The sequence below is a fragment of the Lissotriton vulgaris genome, chromosome 1_2 (genome assembly GCF_964263255.1).
Source record: "Lissotriton vulgaris chromosome 1_2, aLisVul1.2, whole genome shotgun sequence".
NCBI classification, from domain to species: Eukaryota; Metazoa; Chordata; class Amphibia; order Caudata; family Salamandridae; genus Lissotriton; species Lissotriton vulgaris.
Genome location: NC_141686.1, coordinates 12246943 through 12268484, shown reverse-complemented (window position 1 = coordinate 12268484; position 21542 = coordinate 12246943). Strand labels below are relative to the sequence as shown.

Genomic DNA, 21542 nt, shown 5'->3' with positions numbered 1-21542 from the left:
TAAAAGCCAGAGTCACTAAAACACGTCTCCTGCCCATTTCTGGTCCCGCAGTTACAGTGGTGGAGAATGCGGGCACTGTAGCCATCTGCGACCAGAAGATGGAGAGCGTGGTACAAGCCTTGGTGCAAGGGCAGGAGAGGTTAGAGAGGTTGGCAGAGCAACAGCTCAGGGCAGCAGAAGCCGACAGAGAACTGATAAAAACAGCCGTGACGGCCAGTGCTTTGGACCCCCCTCTTACGTCCGGCCCAGTGTCAGTCAGTAACATACCCCACACCATAGGCGGGGTCTCTCTGCAAAAGTACCAACCTGGAGAGGACCCCGATGCCTTCTTATTAAATTTTGAACGGGCGGCCAGAGCCTGTGGATGGCCTGGGGCCAAATGGCCGTTTTTTTTGGCCCCGCTGTTGGTTGGCGAGGCCCAAGCCGCCTACCAGGTGGCCAATCCAAGAGGTGATACCCCTTATACGGATATCAAACGGATTATCCTGGACCATCTGGGATTGGACCGGGAAGCTTACCGGCTGAGGTTCCGGCGAGAACGAGGTGTAACAGGAGAAACGCCCAAAACCCTCTTTGTCAGATTGAAGATGGCCGCCGACAAGTGGCTCAGCCCGAACGAAAGCACAAAAGAGGAAATAATGGACCGGATTTATTTGGAACAGTTTGTAGAGGCGCTACCCTTTTCCACCCAGAGGTGGCTAAAACAACACCCTGATCTGACGACAGCTCAAGCCGTAGAGATGGCTAACACATATTCCCGAGTACAACAGAGACCCCTGCAGGCCCAGGAGGCTGACAAGGTGAAGACGCCCTTCAGACCTGAAAAGAAACTCCTGAGGGCTCCAGAACCACCCAAACCCCATCCCTGGAAAAGCGAAGCCCTCCCTCACACGGGACCACAGTGCTTTGAGTGCGGGACCTGGGGGCATATAGCCAGACATTGCCCCAGGAGAAGACCGGCAGACGAACCAATGGAAGTAGGATATCTGCCCCGCACCGTCCTCTACTCGGCGGAGATGGGACACGCATACCGCGTAAGTATGAGGATAAACGGTAACCCAGTGCAGGCGCTCCTGGATTCTGGCTGCCGCCAGTCGGTAGTACAGGCCCACCACGTAAGGCCCCACCAGCTCATACCACACAAACAAGTATACATCCGATGTGTCCACGGGGATGTGAAACCCTATCCCGTCGCTCTATTGCCCCTAGAACCCCAGGAAGGACCAGCAGTAAGGGTTCGGGTCGGGGTATTATCTACGCTCCCTGAAGATCTGATAATCGGAACAGACAACCCGGCCTTTTTGTCCATGTTCGAGCGGAGTATGGCCCAGACGAAGAAGACACTGGAAACAAGGAGACCCACAGAAGCGGTGACGGCGTTAGCTTCCTCGGATCCTTGGACATTGGACCACAGTTTCCAATTCGCCCAGGCCAATGACTCCACATTGATCAACGCCTGGGAGAAGGCACATCAAACCCAAGACGCGGACCCACGGCGTTATCCGAGACTGTATATCAAAAACGGCCTGTTGTACCGTCAAGGGGGAAAAGAGGACCCCGAGCAATTGCTGGTTCCAGTGTCATTCCGCGAACAAGTCCTGTTCTTTTCGCATTCTCATTTAGTGGCCGGTCACACGGGAGCAGAGAAAACCACCCAGAACCTCCTGAAGTGTTTTTACTGGCCCGGGATATACAAAGACGCTTTGACCTACTGCAAGGAGTGTGACATTTGCCAAACCAGAAACATGACGAGGCCCCCTGCGGTGCCATTACAACCCCTCCCCATTATTGGAGTTCCCTTTGAACGAATTGGTATGGACATTATTGGACCTCTCCCAAAAACAAAGAAGGGATATTCTTATGTCCTAGTCATCGTCGACTATGCCACGCGATTCCCGGAAGCCTTTCCCCTCACGTCCACCACCTCCAAGAACGTGGCGGACAAGATGCTTGAGCTATTCACCCGGGTGGGTTTCCCTAAGGAAATACTAACCGACCAAGGGACCCCTTTCGTGTCACGCCTCATGGGGGACGTATGTAAAGTGCTTCACATACACCAGATAAGGACCGCTGTATACCACCCGCAAACTGACGGATTAGTAGAGAGATACAACCGCACACTAAAAACTACCTTAAGAAAAATGCTGGAAGTCAACAGTAACGAATGGGACCAGGTGCTTCCCATTGCTTTGTATGTGTTCCGAGGACAAACCCAAAGCAGTTTAGGGGTCTCGGCCTTTGAGATGTTATATGGGAGAAAGCCCCGATCCCTACTGGACATGACCAAGGAGGCGTGGGAAAAAGAAACCCCAGAGGAAACCGCAAATACACTGGAATACGCTCGAAACCTGCGTTCCAAGCTAGGGAAACTAAGGGACCTGGCGTTCGCCAATCTCGAGAAACACCAGAACAAACAGAAGACCCTTTATGATAAAGGAAAGAAATGGAGGAGCTTGGAAAACGGAGATTGGGCTCTAGTGTTGTTGCCCTCCTCCACACAAAAATTCAAAGCGGAGTGGAGTGGTCCGTACCAAGTCGTGGAGAAGATCGGTAAGACCAGTTACCGGCTACAAGTGAACGCCAGAAAAAAGCAAATCTACCACATAAACCTGCTAAAGAAGTGGTTAGGGACACCCCCCCACCCGGTCCACCTTGCTGAGTCGGATAAAAACCCTTGCCTCTCCACGATTCCCCTGCTAGTGATCAACGATGATTTGAGACAGGAGGAAAAACAAGAGTTGCTGGATGTCCTGCTGAATCAAGAACAGGTGTTTTCAGACCTCCCGGGGAAAACCTCGATGGCCGAACACCGAATAGACACCGATCCAGGGAAGACCGTAAAAATACGGCCTTATCGGATCCCAGAAGCCAGAAGACAAGACATACGCCGCGAGGTAACTGACATGTTACAACTAGGCGTCATACGCCCCTCACACAGCAACTGGTCAAGCCCAATCGTTCTCATACCCAAATCGGACAGATCACGCAGATTCTGTATGGACTTTCGGGCCCTAAACGCCATCTCGAAGTTCGATGCATATCCCATCCCTCGGATTGACGAACTCATAGAGAAGTTGGGAGATGCGCAGTACATAAGCACGATAGACCTCACAAAAGGGTACTGGCAGGTACCGCTGAGGGAGGAGGACCGGCATAAAACAGCCTTTTCAACCGCGGAGGGCCATTATGAGTTCACGGTGCTACCGTTTGGCCTTCACGGAGCCCCCGCCACCTTTCAGAGACTTATGAATAACGTACTACACGGTCTGTCGTCCTTCACCTCAGCGTACCTGGACGACATTGTGGTGTTCAGCCCCGACTGGAAGACCCATTTGAGGCACCTGGCGCAAGTGTTGGATACCCTGAACCAGGCGGGACTGAAGATTAATGCAAGAAAATCGCGGATAGCCTTTCACAAAGTGAAGTACCTGGGGTACATCCTGGGACACGGCATGATCGAGCCACAAACGGAGAAAGTCCGGGCCATTTCGGAGGCACCGTTTCCCACCACAAAAAAAGAACTGCGTGCGTTTTTGGGGCTAATAGGGTACTATCGACGGTTTATACCGAACTTTGCTCAGGTGGCCTCCCCCCTCACGGATGCCCTGCAGACCTCTGTCAAGCAGGCCGCACTGGCCAAACCCACGGTGGTCATGTTGGACTCTTTCAACGAGTTGAAGAAAAGGATCACTTCCACCCCCGTCCTCAATTCACCGGATTATACCCGTCCATTCGCCTTGCACACGGACGCGTCCGAGTTTGGGATCGGCGCGGTGCTGTCCCAAGAAGGCCGGGATGGATTGGACCACCCAATCCTGTTCGTCAGTCGGAAACTGTTCCCGCGGGAACTAAAGTATGCTACGGTAGAGAAGGAGTGCCTGGCTATCCGTTGGGCCGTGGATAAATTGGCCTATTACCTCGAGGGCCGGCCCTTCTCGCTCTACACAGACCATGCGCCCCTTACTTGGATGGCACGGAACAAATCCTCCAATGCCAGGGTCATGAGGTGGTTCCTGGCATTGCAGCCGTACAACTTCAGAGTGTGCCACAAGCGGGGTGTGGACAACGTTGGGGCTGATTTTCTGTCTCGTCATCCGCTTCCCGAGCGGAAGCGTCCAGGGGGGGAGGTGTGTAACAGGGTCCCCCTTGGGAGCACCGCCACAGGGCGCGAACTGACCCAATGTGACCCCCCCCCTCTTCTTTCCACAGCCCACGCAGTATTCGGAGTGGTACAGCCCCGACACCTACAGTTGTGACGAGGAAGACGTATGGCCCTTTAACCAGCCCGGCGGTATAGAAGAGGCGGAGTCTCCCAGGTGGATAAAGGAGGAGAACGCCCAGCCCCAGGTGTGTCTATACACCGGAGGAGCGGTCAGAGTGGAGAGGAGCGGAGTGGCGGGAAGCAGCGTGGAGGAGCGGAGAGAAGAAGGACGAGAAAGCAGAGAAGAGGAGCGGAGGAGAGGAGGAAGCGGAGAGAGCGAGGACAAGCGGAGCGACAGCATCAGGAGGATCGACGAGACCCCTCGCTCTGAAGGAGAGCCGACGGATCAGGAGTGGACCTGGGAGCTGATTTCCGAGAGCAGTTCGGACCGAGCCGTGCAGGAGGAGGGAGACGCCGAGAAACCAGAGGAAGAACGGGGAACGCCTGGAGGCCAACACCACGCGTCGCCCAGCCGTACGCCAGGAGGGGTACGGCTCACGGAGGTACGTAAACGCTTCCTGGGGTGGTTCACCGATAAAGCCCGACGACTAGCAGACAGGGGAGGGAGGAACCTGAGGGACGTCCCCAGGGGGGAAAGCACGAGCACTCGTCCTCCTCCTTGAAGTTGAACTAGCAGAGCAAGGTCACTGTACTACGTGTTCCCCTCACTACCCCCAACCTTGTGTTTCCACCTGCATATCTGTGGCTCTATTCTGATACTTGCCTCTCTTTTCCTTTTCCCCCTTCGGCATCGGCGTGGGCGGCCAGCACGGAGCCTCCAGATCCCCCTGAGCGGCGGAGTCCGGTCCGGAGGAAAGAAGAGGGAACCCGAAGGAAACAGCACAGAGAGAGAAGCAGATCACCACGGAGGTCCACAGTTCGCAAAACCTGTACAGATGCACTGTATGAGCAATTAAAAGCCAGAGTCACTAAAACACGTCTCCTGCCCATTTCTGGTCCCGCAGTTACAGAGCCATTTTGGATTTCCAAAACCTGTGTTTTCCAAAGGAAAAATGACGTTTTTTTAATCTGCAGTGAGATGCACTGACTCAAAAATCACTGAAAAACACTTACAATCTCAGAAGAACAGAGGCTTCCAAATATATTAATGACTATATTCCTGTGATTCTCAAAATGTGGAATGCAATAACTGTTGTTTGATATGTGAATTTCTAAATAACGAAAACAGAGATGAAGGAAATATGGGAGGAGATTTCTGCTGAAAAGTCTCTAACTAAGAAATTGTACAGCTTCACCTTGAAGATGCTTTCTTATAGGGAAAGTGGCTCCTATGAATGCTGTGATTGGTTGAGCTCATTTCTCATAAGGGAGGGGAGAGGGTCAAAAACTAAACTCCACCACCCCGAACCCCTTAATGAACACATGTAAACATGTGGAGGGGTGGGGAGGACTAAACCCATAATCATGAAGAAACAAGCTGTGGCGCAAATGTGTATTTTCAAAAACTTCCCTCACTCACACGTGTGTGACATGCTTCATCATCGGGTCTACTTACAAAGCGCCCCTGTGTAGCCACGCATGGGGCAGAGCATAGGGAGGGGGGAACTCAAAACAAATAAACAAGCACAAACACAAATGTGACTAACAGTGATCACAACAAAAGTGTTACCCTTAAGACTGGGTATAGTGATAGACAAATGTGCAGTTAGGTCGTGCTCATTAAAACTGGCTCATGTATACCTGTTAACCCTTTATTCATAGGTTCCAAGGTCAGGATTCAAATATGTGAAGGATGGAAAGTGTTTAGGCAGGAAATCAGGTCCCTAAAACACTCCTCCTTAAAATGCGGTGGTCAACATGTTTTGACCGTATTAAGGAGCCCTCAATTTAATAGGTCACGCCGGTCTTCGTCAGGACATCTATCTTTCACATTCTTACTTCCCCTCTTACCTCAGTTTGGCAATATAGAGGATAACCACGTCGAGGGCAATTCCACCAACATGGAAAAATCATTACGAGTTCATTGTTTGATTAAGCTCGAACTGGCGTCAGGCAAGGGGAGCTTCCAGGAACACAACTGCTCTGAAGGTGTCTCCAGCACTACTCATGCCCGTTTTCTGAACCGCTGTGTCTTAAGGGTATCACTTTTGTTGTGATCACTGTGAGTCACATTTGTGTTTGTCCTTGTTTACATGTTTTGTGTTCCCCCCTCCCTATGCTCCGCCCCATGCGTGGCTACGCAGGGGCGTTTTGTAGGCAGACCCTATGATGAAGCATGTCACACACATCTGTGTGTGAGTGAGGGCAGTTTTTTCAAAATACACATTTGCGTCACAGCTTGTTTCTTCATTTTTATGGGGATTAGTCCTCCCCACCCCTCTATGTGTTTACATTGGTTGAGCTCAGCCAGTTTGTACTCAAAGTCGAGGGCAATTGTTTTGGTAAGTCTAGGCCTCACAAGTACACAAAATAAAGTTTTGAAATCTTTTCAGAAAATTCAGTACCCAGCATATTTCAACCCAGAAAGTACAGACACTTTGAAAACAAATATGTTGGACACTTACTATCCAAGAAGGAGTCCACATCTAAAAAACATGTGTCTTTATGAAATACTTCAAAACTACAGATATAGAAACAGTTTAACAGAAAATGTAGATGAAGGGAAATATGCAGTAGTTGGTTGTGATGGTTGTTTGGTCTGACCCACAAAAGAGAGTTTAATTAACCAGAGAAAGTTGTCAAACTCCTGATAAAAGAGAGGTTTGGCACTTCTACTACTTTTCAAACCTTGTTGTTATGGATTGGAATTACTCAGAGACTTTGACTGATATACAGTTTCTTTCAATGCTATGAAAGATAGCTTTCAGTGTTCTGTGGTGCCAAACTATTTGAGAATGTTAAATAATGAGATTGAAAAGGAAGAAACAATTGCTGCTGAGATAGCTAAGGAGAGTTCACAAAGCAGCCAAAGTTCAGGACCACTGAGTCAAGATTCTCTTGGCTAACCAATTATTGAAAATGAAGCAACCTTAGCCATGAATGAGGAAAAAACTGCAAAACAACAACTAAGACAGGTAAATGTTGATTTGGAACAGTTAGTTAGACAACTGATTGATGAGCAAAAAGAAATATACATGGAAATAAAAGAGAGAATAGAGCATTGATTCCTTCATGGGAAGAAACACTGTACATACACATCATTTCAGGCAGTAGTGTTATATGTCAGTGGTCGAACAGGCACTGGGAAAAGTATTGTAATTGAGGTTTTCACTGCTTTGCTGCAGTGTACTACAGACTCTAATTTGTAGTGTGTTGTAACACCACCCACAGGACTAGCCACACACAACATTAAAGGAATTACTTTACATTGACTTCTCATGCTGCCTGTGGAACATGACAACAAACTGGAGCACCAAGAGTTAGCCAGTGAAGCTTTTCATGAAGTCTTAAGAGTACTGATGAAATTGAATTTTTTGATCGTTGATGAAGAGTGCATGGTCTCAAACTGAATACTTGCCTTTGTACACTTGAGAATGCAACAGATTCTATAGACAGACTATGATGTGCTGTTTGGAGGAAAGCACTTAATTATGTTTGGTGATCTACTACAACTTACTCTTGTGAAAGGGCAACCTGTGTTCAAGACACTTCTCCATGATGAAATTCGATATTCTTTGGGAAGTAATTTTAATGTTGAGGAAAGATTAGTAAATGGTACTATGGGTAAAGTGATTGATGTCTTTACCTTTCCAAATAGAAATGAGGTTGAATACTTACAATAACATCTGATCAGTTTGAGGGCGTAAATAAGATTAGAAGGTGCATTGTATGCTTTTTGCTTGTAAAAGACTTGTATGTTGGGCGGAAGCAGTTTCCACTTTCTCTAGCATACTCTGTTACTATTCATAAATCTCTAGGTTTAAGTGTAGACACAGCTTTCATTAATATTGGTAGTACTGTATTTTAGGAAGGTATTTAGATTTCTTTAGCCCCAAAAAGTAGATACTATCCTTTTAGAGAAAAGGAGAATTAACAGGTGTCTTGCACTGTTCTCCTACTGAGTTACCCTGGAGTGAAAGGGGTGCCTTGAGTCAAACAAACCTGTTATTCACAGGTGGTATACATGGAGCTGCACCCACGCTGTTTCAATATGGCAGAACATGCCTGCCAGCAGGCAGATCTGTCTTCAGCTCCTTAGCCACTCCTCTATTTAGATGGGCTCTCCCCCATTCCCCATCCTCAATCTAAACAGGATCTTTTAGCAACTGTAACTGAAGAATGCCTGCCCAGGAAAAGTCTTCCCTGGCAGCTTCAAGTCAAAAGGGGTAGGTCTAAGATTGCCCTTAATTCTGTCACCTGTTCCTCTCCACTCCCAGATAGCTAATCCCTGCTAGTGGTCAGCAATTAACACCACCCTGTCCTTCCTTGCCTCAGAAGCAGGCAATTTTCTTCTGAGCCAGGGCCCTAAACTCTAACATCACAGGATGTGACGGGGATGTAGATCTGGGGGTGTGATGAGCGATGGGACACATTTTAAGCAAGCTCTTTATTTTAAAATTTGCCATAAATAACTTTGAAAGATTTTGCCAGCATTTTCCAAGGCGGAAATATAAAAATAAATAGCTTAATCCCACCTAGGCTTGTCTCATGGAAACTAGAGCTGGACCCACTCAGTGATAGAGCTTAAGAGCTTTTGGGCCTTCAGTCACTTTGAGGCCACAAGTTTTAAATATAGTGTGTGTTACTCTGTCATCTATTAGGCATCCTGCCATATGGGTTTATAAATTACCCTTTGGGGATGACTGGTTAATATATAAATATAGGTTTTCCTACAAGGTAAAGGCACCTTTCCTTGCAATGTATTACTGCAGTGGCTTTAACTTCCCAGCCAGAACATAGAAGAGCTCCCGATATAATATATATATGTCACATGTGTTGGTGGTGCAAATACGTACTGCAGCCCACATGACATATAACTCACAAGCCAAACGAGCATTTTTTGGGCCATTTACAATGGCCTTATAGGAATATCAAATGCACCAATTGGGTGAAATCCACTCTATCAATACCTTTTTAGAGCTAGAGCACATGTACCATGGCACTGACTAGCAGCCTCCCAGAGCACAGTCCTATGATCAGCAAACATAGGATTCAGAAATATGTGGAAAATAAGTGGTGATCATACAGAAAAGGTGGATTTGATACGATCACATATCCCTTTATTACTAGTTTCAACCAAATCTCTTTAGTCATTTTTTAATTAAACGCTAATATACCAAATCAGTTCAGTTCAAAATCTTTATTTCGGTAAAAATTTACCATAAAAGACAATTTTTAAAAACAATTCATTTAGAAATTTTGTACAGCAAGTAGTAAGATTCATAAAAACATCACTGAAAAAAGAGTCCTTGTGTACCAGAAACCGGTTTGCACTCAGATCTGTGTTTTAAGACATTTCCTTCTAATAGACCAGAGGGCGCCCAGGTACTTGGCCATAGCAAACACAATATGTTCTGACAGATCGGTTTTTAAAACTCTAAAGGCGGCCAGACACCTCTTAAATCCAAGATTCCTGCATAGGGGGACAATCCAGTACCTTCGGATCTCCCGATAAGCTGGGCAGAAAAAAAGAATGTGGATCTCGCTTTCCTCCGTAATTCTGCAAGCTGGACAGATGCTACTTGGATCATGACACCATTTGGATGTAAGAGTTCTGATGGGGAGAGATCCATGTCGCCACTGAAGGTATAACTTTCTCAATAAGGTGGGATAAATTTTGTCCAAAGTTTGTTCCATGTTATAGTTCACCTTGTGGGACAAAAAGGAAGCTGTTAAGGACCCAAGATGTTGGTGGCTAAGTATCTGTGAGAGTTTACTTTCACGATATGTCCTGGCTAAGTCCTTTTTAGAGAGGGTATGGCACATGTTCAGGGGGTCCGACCACAATGTTGAGAGGCCGAGGGCCTCCAATTCCAATTTGATGGAATTGAGCCACTTTATTTTTCGAGCTCCTGGAATAGCAAGAACCTCCCGGAGACCTTCCCTGTAACTGGCCAGTTCTGGGGTTGTCCATAATCTACGCCAGAAGGCCAGCGGGCGTAGGGCCAATTCCTCATCGAGTGGACACAGGCCTAGGTCCATCCTGAGGGGGACAAGGGGGGTGCTCAGTGGTAGCCCAACAAGGTTTCGGATGAATTTGTTTTCCACCTTCAGCAGCACTGTTGTTTTTTCAAGGCCCCAAAGTTCAGATCCGTAGGTAACAGCCCCCTTGGCCTGTGATTTGTAAATCTGTAGTGGAGGGCCAATGGGCCTAATTGATGATTTGTTACTTGCCAGGAGCTTCATTATGCCTCCCGAGTGCTGGGTCAGTTTAAGGGCAGCTTTCTCCAGATGTGAGCTCCAGGTGAATTTGTCGTTTAACACAATTCCCAGGTATTCGAAAGTTTTTACTCTTTCCAGCTTGGTCTGTGCAATGCTTGGGCTAAAGTGAAATTTCTGTGGGGGGTTGAGGACCATGAATTTCGTCTTGGTGGTGTTGATTTCTAATCCATGGGCCTCACAGAAGTCCTCAAAGCCGTCAAGGATGCGCTGGATGCCTTTTGCCGACTTGGATAATAGCAGTGTGTCGTCAGCAAACATAATGGCTGGGACCCTCTCAGCAGCCAATTTTGGGGCGTCAGAGTTAGGTACACCCGCTAAGTGGGCGATTACCCCGTTGACATAGAGGCAGAACAGGGTTGGTGCGAGCACACAACCCTGCCTTACCCCCCTGCCAACGGGGAACCTCTCGGATAATTCCCCCATCCTGCCGCATCTAACCTGGGCAAAGTTGTTGGAGTGGAGGCGGATTATCATGTTCAGAAGACCTTCAGGGACCCCCAGTTTGTCAAGGACCTCCCAAAGCTTATTCCTCGGGACCAGGTCGAACGCTGCCCTCAGGTCCACGAATACAGTGTAGAGCCTGCCACCCTCCAACTGCACCGTTTTCCAGTATATGAGGACAAGGCGAAAGACCTGGTCCACAGTGGAGACCTTCTCCCTGAAGCCTGCTTGCAGGGGGCTAAGAATGTTGGAGTCCCTGATCCACTCGTGTAGGCGGTTTAGCAAGAGCTTGGAGAAAAGTTTCTGAGCTACATCAATTAGGCTTATTGGCCTATAGTTTGCCGGGAGAAGGGGGGACCCCTTTTTAAAAATTGGCACTATTTCAGCCCCTGGCCAGGTGGAAGGAATTGGGAGTCCTTTCAGAATGGAATTGAATAGCACCCCCAAGTAGGGAGCCCAAACTTTAGATTCGTGCTTGTAAAGGTCGCCTGGGATCCTGTCTAGGCCCGGCGCCTTACCTGCAGACAGGGAGGAGATTGCCAGGGTGACTTCCTCTATACCAAATCATGCAATGCATCCTCCTCACATACCTTATGATGATCAGCATATCTTCCAGCAACAGGTCCGTGTGTTCCGCCCTGCCCCTGTACCAATACCTTATATTCCTTTTGTAGGCATGCTGTTCAAGGGAGCAAGAAGGGGTCAGCACATGTCTGCTTCATTATACAGGATACTTGACCACCTCCAAAGGTGTATGTAAGAACTTATTCCCAGTTTATTTCCTTCTTCCTCAGGACAAAATACACAAGGTAATCACTGTTGTAGCTATGTCTTCATCTGCAGCATTTACAAACAATGTGTTAGGCTATTTTCTGCTTTCCAAGCCATTCACTTGCACCTGGCATAGAAAGCACATGAAAATAAAAGCAATATTATGTTAGCACGAGCTACATATGATATAGTCTGTATTGTATGTAACACGAAAAAACACATAAGTGACCTGCTACACACATCATCCTAACATGTTGACAAATAATCTAGATGTGTCCATTGTTCTTTCCAAGGCACTAACTTTCAGACACTTCGATGAAGTTCTGAGTTGTTTCCTAGGTTTGCTTCTTCACCTTGCCATCCCTTCACTTAGTTTTGTTTTTGCTTGCTTTTAGAGTGTTTTTTCATTGTAACACATTTCCTATCATACTCTGTCAGCATTTGCAAATGTGTCTAATATTTAATTAATTTTTATTTAAATGGTTTCTTTTGTATCTGAATTACAATCCTTGTTGTGTGTAGCTCCTTTGGCAATCCTGCACTGCAGGGCGGTTTGCTAATCCAAATTCTCCAAAGAAATTGTTGGGTTTCTACATAATATGGATTGCAAGATTACCATGGTTATAGAATGATGGTCAAGGTATGTGGGGTGAGTGGAATCTTGTGGGAGACAGTTAGAGTGGGAAGTGGCTGTCGCTGCATGTATTTATGCTTCTGCTGTACTATTATTATAATATTACCTGAACCCTCATGTTTATATTAGCGATGAGAGGTTCCAGACATACAGAAGGACGGAGGAGGTGTAACACGTGATTTCGGCATTCGCCCAACCAGACAGGTCTGGTGATCTCCAACAGCAAGTTTTCTAACAAGGACGCCCTCTCTGCTCTCCTCTGGATTCCACCACTGCTGATTGGGCAACTTTGTCAAGGTACTGTGCATATCTGGGGAGATTCCAAGTATGATATTTCATGTGCTCAAGGCTGCCTGATGCGCACATGGGTGCGAGCCCCGCAAGTTGTTGTCCAACTCGTGCAATGTAACGTGCTACGATTTTGGATTGGCCCACAAGTGCAGGCGTGAGCAACATTACATGCGGCCATTTGGGATTGATGAAAATGTGCCTCTCGCTATTTTTGGATTGGAGCTTTATTAAATAATAGGGCTATACAGGGCATTTATTGGTTAGTGATGTACACACCGCACATCATTCTCAGCTGTTTACAAGTGTAAACTCACCTCTTGTATTTTGAGTGCCATTTTGGATTGGGGGGTTATTACAATATTGTGCATTCTACAGGGCATTCAATGGTGATGTGCACACTGTCCAGAAATCTCAGCAGTTGATTGTGCCTTGTTCTTGTCTTTTGGTGCCATTCAACCTTGTTCATCGTTCTGTGCATTGGTGATTCTTCATCATTCAACATTGCCCGCTCACCAATTTTGTTGCATCATGTTTCTCTAATAATTAAGGTGGTGCTCTCAACATATTCTCACATATTGTCTCTGGTGATCTGCATAATTTTGCGATTCATATACCTTCTGTTGTGCTTCATGCATTGAGTTTCGCAGTGACCTTTGCACATTTGTGGTGTTCAGCAGTCACAATACTGCAGGTTTTTCAGAAGTGCAGTTGTAGTCTTCTTCATCTGCTTAGGAAATGCAACAGGCAATTGTACCACTTCCTGCTTTTACTCCCAACCAAACAACTCTAGAACCTGATTGGGAGCAATGGAAAGAATAGTTCAGAGCATATTTTGATGCATTAGAAGGAGTCATTCACACATAAGAAAAAATTTGCTATACTAAAACATTGTTTAAGTCTAGATGGTCGGAAAGGTTTGAAGCATATTCCCAGAGAAGTTGTTCATTTGGATGATGAAGGTGTTTGAGGCATAGACAACTATGCGTCTGCTATAAAATCTTTGGATATAAGGTTCAAGGCACATAAAAATGTCATAATGGAAAGGCATAAAGTTTATAGGAGAGTGGCAGAGAAACGACACCAAGTTTTGTTGGAGCGTTAATGATTTTAGCAGTGTCCTACGAGTATAAAGACTTCCAAGAAGAAATTATCAGGAACCAATTAGTGGAGAAAACATACAACAAAAAAGTACATGAGGCACTATTATCGACACCAAATTTGACATTACAGAAAGCCATAGAGACTGCAATAAGAATAGAGAGTACATGGAACAGATGACTGTGTCAGATTCCAAGTCGCGGTCTGAAAGTGTTGGCAATTGAAAGTAAATACAAAAAAGAAAAAAAAAGATGAGATGGAGAAATTGTCCTCTACCAAAATGAACAAAACGTAGAAGAAACAACCGTATAAACAATTAGAATGGTACAGATGTGGAAGCATGTCTCACTTAGGAAATGCTTGTTTATATGCAGTCAAAAAGCGTGCCTGTGCTAAGCACATGAAAAAGGGGCACTTTGCCAGAGTTTGCAGGTCAACACACGCTTCACGCTCCAGCAAAGCTCACAGTGTTGAACCAAGTAATTTTAGTGAAAACAATCATCCACAAGTGATGAAATTGAGATTGTCATTATCAGTGATGCAGTTTTAGAGGAAAATAATATGAATCAGGAAGTGTGCGGAGTATCTTTACATTTATTAAAGACACCCTTATGTACAATAAGGATGAAGGAGTAGACATAAATGTGATGGCAGATTCGGGTTCTTCATTCACTTTATTGAGTAAAAAGAAATGGAGGGAAAATTTTAGTGGATGTGGATTTCAGTTGAAGAAATCTGTAATTCACCCTGTTGATTACGGTGGTAAACCTATCAAAGTGTTGTGTGAGTTCCAGGTCGAATTGGATTTCAAAAATAGCAAAACTCAAAGTGTTGTTTACCGGATCCTAACAATGATGATCAAGTTATCCTAAGGAAGGCATATGTTTAAATTTCAGCCATAAAGAAAATCCAGTGGGAGGAGGATTAACCAGAAGTTTTCCAAGAAAACCTAGGGTTGTTCAACAGTTTCATGCATAAAATTAGAATAATCAAGGGAGCTCAGCCTGCAGTTTATAAAGTTCGGAAGCTACCTTCAACCTTACGTTCAAAACTCAAGAAGGAATTGCACAGATTGTATAGTCAGGGTGTCATCAAATCCATTGAGAGTTCTGATTGGGTAGCTCCCGAAGTTTTAGCTCGGAAGTCTAATGGGTCTATTGACGTGTGTGGACCTCTAAGACTTAAATGATCAGATTTGGGTTGATCCTCACCCACTCCCAAATATCACAGAGATGCTATCTATTCTTCAGGGGGAGTAAGATTTTCAGTTTGATTGACATTGCTTCAGCATACAATCAGATTAATCTGCACCGTGAATCACACCATTTTACAGCCTTTATAACCACAGAAGGTTTGTACCAATTCAAACGCATTCTCTTTGGGTTAGCATAAGCTTTCACTGTATTTCAAAGAGTGGTAGAAGATTTGTTTATTGGAGACAGAAGGTGTCATTGCATTCCAAAATAATGTTTTAGTTTTTGGTAAGGACTAGGGGGCGGTTAGGATCGGGGACAAACCTGCGTCCGTCCGCGACCCCCGAGGTGGAGGGAACATCCGCAGGGGCTGCAGCGTTCCCTCCAGTGCAATTAGGATGTGACCGCCACCCTGGCGGTCACATCCTCAATATTTAACATTGCGGCGGGTGCTGCTTGAAGCAGCACCCGCCGCAAGGTTAAATATGCATGCTTCGTATTTGCATGCACAAAGAGGCAGGCACCGCGCTGTGCCTGCCGCTTTGTGCATGCAAATGCAGGGGGGTACCATAGGTACCCCCCATGTGCACCCCCCACCCCCCTGTCACCCTGGGGGCCCGCAACAGGCCCCCAAAGAAAACACTGTATGCCTTTCCAAGGCGGAGAAGCCGCCGCGGAAAGGCATTTGTTCTGCCCCATCCTAATATGGCTGGCGGTGTCTATTAGACACCGCCTCCATTTTAGAGCTTTTCCGCCGCGGTCGTAAGGCGACCGCGGCGGAAAAGCGGCAGACAGTCTTCCTGACCCCCCAGCCATCCTAATCTGCCGGGGGGTCTTTGAAGGCTCCGCAGCGGTTTTTCCGCATACTCCGGGCCGGCGGGCACTTCCGCCGGCCCGGAGGATGCGGAAAAACCGCAGGTATAGATCAATGCCAAATGGCCACAATTGTTGCTTGATGTTCTCAGCATTCATATTTTGTATTTCTAAAATACACTCCTACAGTGGGAGTTTGTTTCAGAGAAACAAATACTGGTTGTAGAGGAAAGGGATTTTTCCCCCTGTGCAAGTGGTATCTATTCTTCAGGGGGAGTAAGATTTTCAGTTTGATTGACATTGCTTCAGCATACAATCAGATTAATCTGCACCGTGAATCACACCATTTTACAGCCTATATAACCACAGAAGGTTTGTACCAATTCAAACGCATTCTCTTTGGGTTAGCATCAGCTTTCACTGTATTTCAAAGAGTGGTAGAAGGTTTGTTTATTGGAGACAGAAGGGGTCATTGCATTCCAAGATAATGTTTTAGTCTTTGGTAAGGACTAGGGGGCGGTTAGGATCGGGGACGAACCTGCGTCCGTCCGCGACCCCCGAGGTGGAGGGAACGTCCGCAGGGGCTGCGGCGTTCCCTCCAGTGCAATTAGGATGTGACCGCCACCCTGGCGGTCACATCCTCAATATTTAACATTGCGGCGGGTGCTGCGTGAAGCAGCACCCACCGCAAGGTTAAATATGCATGCTTCGCATTTGCATGCACAAAGCGTCAGGCACCGCGCGGTGCCTGCCGCTTTGTGCATGCAAATGCAGGGAGGTACCATAGGTACCCCCATGTGCACCCCCCACCCCCCTGTCACCCTGTGGGCCTGCAACAGGCCCCCAAAGAAAACATCATATGCCTTTCCACGGCGGAGAAGCCGCCGCGGAAAGGCATTTTTTCTGCCCCATCCTAATGTGGCTGGCGGTGTCTATTAGACACCGCTTCCATATTAGAGCTTTTCCGCCGCGGTCGTAAGGCGACCGCGGCGGAAAAGCGGCAGACGGTCTTCCTGACCCCCCAGCCATCCTAATCTGGCGGGGGTCTTTGAAGGCTCCGCAGCGGTTTTTCCTCATACTCCGGGCCGGCGGACACTTCCGCCGGCCCGGAGGATGCGGAAAAACTGCAGGTATAGATCAATGCCAAATGGCCACAATTGTTGCTTGATGTTCTCAGCATTCATATTTTGTATTTCTGAAATACACTCCTACAGTGGGAGTTTGTTTCAGAGAAACAAATACTGGTTGTAGAGGAAAGGGATTTTTCTCCCTGTGCAAGTGGGTCATTTGTAGTATTTCCTGCCTAATTTGCCCATGCCCCGCATAGTGGACATTGGAGAGGAAATATTACTGGCAACAGTCCCACCCTAAACACGGCATGAATATTCCCACTGTGACCTGACAGACACATAGAGGACAAGGTCAAAAGGTACCCATTTTCAATTGGAGCACCAACATGAGAACCAAAAATAAGTTAAAATAATCTTCTACATGTAAAATGCATCTAGTGGATGGAAACTGAATTTTCCAGCACTAAAATGAGCAGAACTTCTTTACAGATATATTAAGTTCACAATGTAAAGATTATTCTTAGTTGCAAAGGGCTAGAGTTATATAGTATTAACATTTGTAATGATATATAGCTGGTAGACACTTCCCAAAGTTTTATTCTGCTAGGAGTGCCTCATCTACAAAAATGAATTTCACTGCTGGTAAAAAAACTTCTTATCCCAAGACATATATTGTTGTGATATACAATAGGATTCCAAGGGGATTTAGTTAATCTACAAGTCAAGTGTTAGTGTGTTTTAAAATGTTTACATTGTTTGTCTGTAGTACATTTCATTTCATCCCACTGGAATTTAGCAAGTACTCCATGCTTAATACAGTTGCAAAGAATAGTAGGATAAGTAAAAACTAGATTGGTAACTATAATCACAACCAATCCTGACTGGAATTGCCACTTACAAATTATCAAGCTAGACAGAGATCATATAGCTACTCGATCTAAACACTCAGGCTAAATTATAAATACTCAAACATAGTTTTCTTTAATGTCTATCTGATGTTGAAATTTGATAGTAAAGATCTCCCTAAGATATTGGTATAAATGATTTTTATAAACACAACTAGTACTATCCCTAGTGACTGTCTGTGACATTAGACAATAGGAATTCCTATTTGTTTGGACTGCATGATTATGAGAAAACACAAACAAATGGCCTATGGGATATCAGCCAGTTGAATTACATGTGACAAAAATCTATGAAGATACATTTTTACATATGGAAACATTTCTTGCATAAAACTTAAAGTTCTTAGATGGTGAGTTACCCTTAAGTCCCTTAGCTAAATTTGCTTAAGTTGCTCAGACTAGGTGTTTTGTCATTAAAAGTTGAACGGATGAAACAAGTTGCAGGTTCTCTTGTTATTTGTAACCATAGATTTTGGCCTTTGATCGTCTTTAGCCTACAAAACAGCCTTGCTTCCCCTGTATATTAGATGTAAAATGATATGCCTCTACTTTTAGTGGATTTGATTGATACTGGAAGTTGAGTAATACTTAATGCCTTCCTTTTGTAACCAGGAATTCCTCTGTGACCTAAAATGTCACAAAGCAAGCAGCCTGCAGCAGTGTACTTTCATTCTTCAGAAAATCATTGAAATCCTGACTTCATAACTGTTTAAAGGTGGCAGCTATTAATTTAATTTTCATCACATAAAGGAAAGTGTAGGTTTGTCTAAAACAAACAGATTTTCAAACAGATTGCAAGCATCTGTTTTGATTTGCGACGTATTTAGATTAAATTTTTTATATATTTCTCAGTCAAGTTAATTTATGTGAATACGTCCATCAACTAGGGCAGTTTTGTAATAGGATATTTTTTCTGCCTAGATGGCTCGGATAACTGTGGCAGGGTTGGTGCTGCTCAAAAGGAAATTAGAATGTATAGGACACGCTCAATTCTGTCATTTTGGCTCAAAGCTGTAGTGGAAGCTATCATTTGGAAAAGGTCCTGTAAATCTAGAGAATTTTGCTGGAATCTGTGAGCTTCTCAGTCACCTGAAGCGCCAGAATTTTTCAGTACACTAAAACCAATTGGGGAGTTTAATTGGAGTTGTATCACAATTGGAGATTTTTCACCCAGAGACTTTGGTTTGATTTATGCCTCTCATTTGATATACTGATTGAGCCAGTTGAAGAAATTTCAATTCCAACAAAAGTAAAATTTGCTCTCTGCTAAACACTTAAATTATACCTGACTGCAAATTTTCGAAAGTCAGCCAAAAGCACTGAGAAGATCCAAACATCTTTACAAAAGATATTTATGCCATAATAATGAGTTGCCCGGTATTTGTTATTAAGCTTACCATTCTTAGCCAAATCAAGATTACTGGTAGTGCAGTGTTTCCACACCGGAGCTCCCTAGTCATCTTTACAAAGATGTGTATGCCCTCATTATGAGTTGCCCCCTACTTGTGATTCAGATAAAAAGTCTTAGCTAAATCAAGATTAGCGGTATTGTAGCGTTACAACCCCTGAGTTCCCCAGGTGCAGGTGACATATTTCAAATTATTTTGTATTTGTTACTTTATTCATTTAGCGTTCAACATCTTCTTTGAATATTTATGTGGATCTTTTCTCTCAATATATGGACCACTCATCAATTTTTCTTTTCTTTTTTTTCCCAATTTTTTTTTTTTTTTACTGAAAATGGTCGGGGATATTCCAGTGCTTTATGTATTGGTGCATCTAATTCTTTAAACTATGTTGGTCTTCCAAGTTTGGAAGAGGTCACAACGCAAAAAAAGTAAAGGTCTGATTCACAAAGACAGGCTTATATCTAAGTACATAGACATAATTATACTTCTATTTTTGAATTACAAATTCAAAAACATCCACACAACTGTTTTCCAAGTCTTGAGACATCTCTTCACTGACACCCCATAAAGGTGGGAGTGAACCCTACTAATTCTATCTTATAACTATGCGTATGAGTGTTTCCAAAGAGATAAACTAAATGTACACGTTTTGTTAATATTACCATATTTCAAATTTGTGAGAGGCCCTAAAATATTTACATGGCTAACCCAATATACAACTGGTATAGTATATTTCCCACCCTTTCCTATACTTACTCAGGGATAGACAGTTGTTGCCATTTGTGTAAGAATATGTCCATACCATATCTTGATTCTGTGCCCAACGATTTCCAACTTGAAAGCCAAGATGTACATTTTTAGCCCCTGGGTGACCTCTGCAGACGTAAAAATATTTATGAATTGGGTCCTAACTTGCTGTGGAAAGTAGAAAGCTTTAGGGTGGACCTGTTGCCTTTTAGCTCTTTTGGACAGGCAAATTAGTGCTTTACCTTTTTGTGAATTATGAACAATTTCCAGATAATCAGTAACAGTGCTATGCTCGAGAACCAGAAGTACCATTTTAATTATGTAGGCCCATAATGTGGTGTTCGTATTACTTTGTGGCAAACCATACTTAGAATAGAGGGTAGGGTCAGAGCTAATTATGAGGAATTGAGTTTTATTTATATTAAGCTTGGTTTTCATTAAAATAATCCACATTTGTATTTGGTGTAACCCTGGGCGTAGGACTACGCTACGCTCGCGGAGCGTGCGTAGTTTGCGCTACTACGCATTATGCGAATTGCACGCAGCAAAGTGCAAAAAAGCATTGCAGGCATTTTTTGCTTGCTCGCGGTCCTCAACGTTAAGTTGGCGACCGCGAGCGAGCAAAATCAACGTCCCGGTGAGACTTTTTCCTTGTTCGCGATCAGCAACATGAAGTTGCTGATCGCAAGCGTGGAAAATAATCCTCCCGGCAAGATTCTCAATGCGAGGAGGTTAGGTTTCTCATTGCGAGAGGTTGCGTATGCTCGCAATGAAAAACTACCAGTCCGCTTTGTGAAAGCTGCCGCTCTAGTACAAATCTACTCAAGCGGCAGAAAACTACGGCCTGCACTGTTCAATATGCCGTTTGCAATGATTGCACAGTGCAGACAAGCATCCGGCACTTTGCAATCAGTGTGAACAGCATTTTCCCTACCGCACTATGCAGTTTGCGTAGCGTGCGAGGTGCGAAGTGAACTTCGCGTAGCTGCGTCTATCGCTACTACGCAAACTACGCCCAGGGATAATTTGGTGTAGACAAAGTCAGGTCAATGCAATGTATGCATAAATACAATTGGTAATCAACTGCATATTAGTGGTAGGTGATGCCCCCTGGGTTCCTGAGGTCACCCCTTTGGTTCAAGGTATAGATTAAAGACCATGGAAACTAATATGGAATGCTGAAAAGTATTTGCATTAGTGAGAAGAATGAGACTTTATTTTTGACCTATTATGTATGGTCAGTCAGATACGAATCAACTCCTTTTACGTGTCTGCCTTCTATACCCGTATCAAGACTATACAATGATCAACAAGACACATTTTGTGAACAGATGGAGTAAAACAAAGAGGCATGATTATCCATTTTCTAGTATGCGGAAGCATGATCTACTATTTTCAGTATGTTTGAATCTCTGCTATATGAGTCCTTGAAACCTGGCTGGTGTGGATTTAATAGTTAGCTCTATTGTGTAAAGACTGAGTTGTTCAGTTGCACGGTTTCTTTGGCCATTGAGAGGGATGCCTGTGATCCATATTTAGTTTTAATTTGGGCATGCGTCTATGCAGTGAATTTCATGGTTGGTGCTACAAATCCTTGCTTTAGAACTATTGGTGCATCTCGTTTAAG

General features: G+C 44.9%; 1 protein-coding gene across 1 annotated transcript; it reads left to right on the top strand.

Annotated features, from left to right (window-relative positions):
- Positions 1–587: 587 nt before the first annotated feature.
- On the top strand, positions 588–4824 carry LOC147733839 (uncharacterized). The gene is made up of 2 exons (XM_086953589.1): positions 588–1034; positions 4210–4824. The coding sequence occupies exons 1-2, from the start codon at positions 588–590 to the stop codon at positions 4822–4824; spliced, it is 1062 nt and encodes a 353-aa protein (XP_086809715.1).
- Positions 4825–21542: the final 16718 nt, after the last annotated feature.

Coding starts and splice junctions, on each gene's coding strand:
- LOC147733839 (XM_086953589.1), top strand. CDS start 588: ATGGCCGCCGACAAGTGGCTCAGCCCGAACGAAAGCACAAAAGAGGAA. Junction 1,035..4,209: donor AGATGGGACACGCATACCGC/GTAAGTATGAGG, acceptor TTCTTTCCACAG/CCCACGCAGTATTCGGAGTG.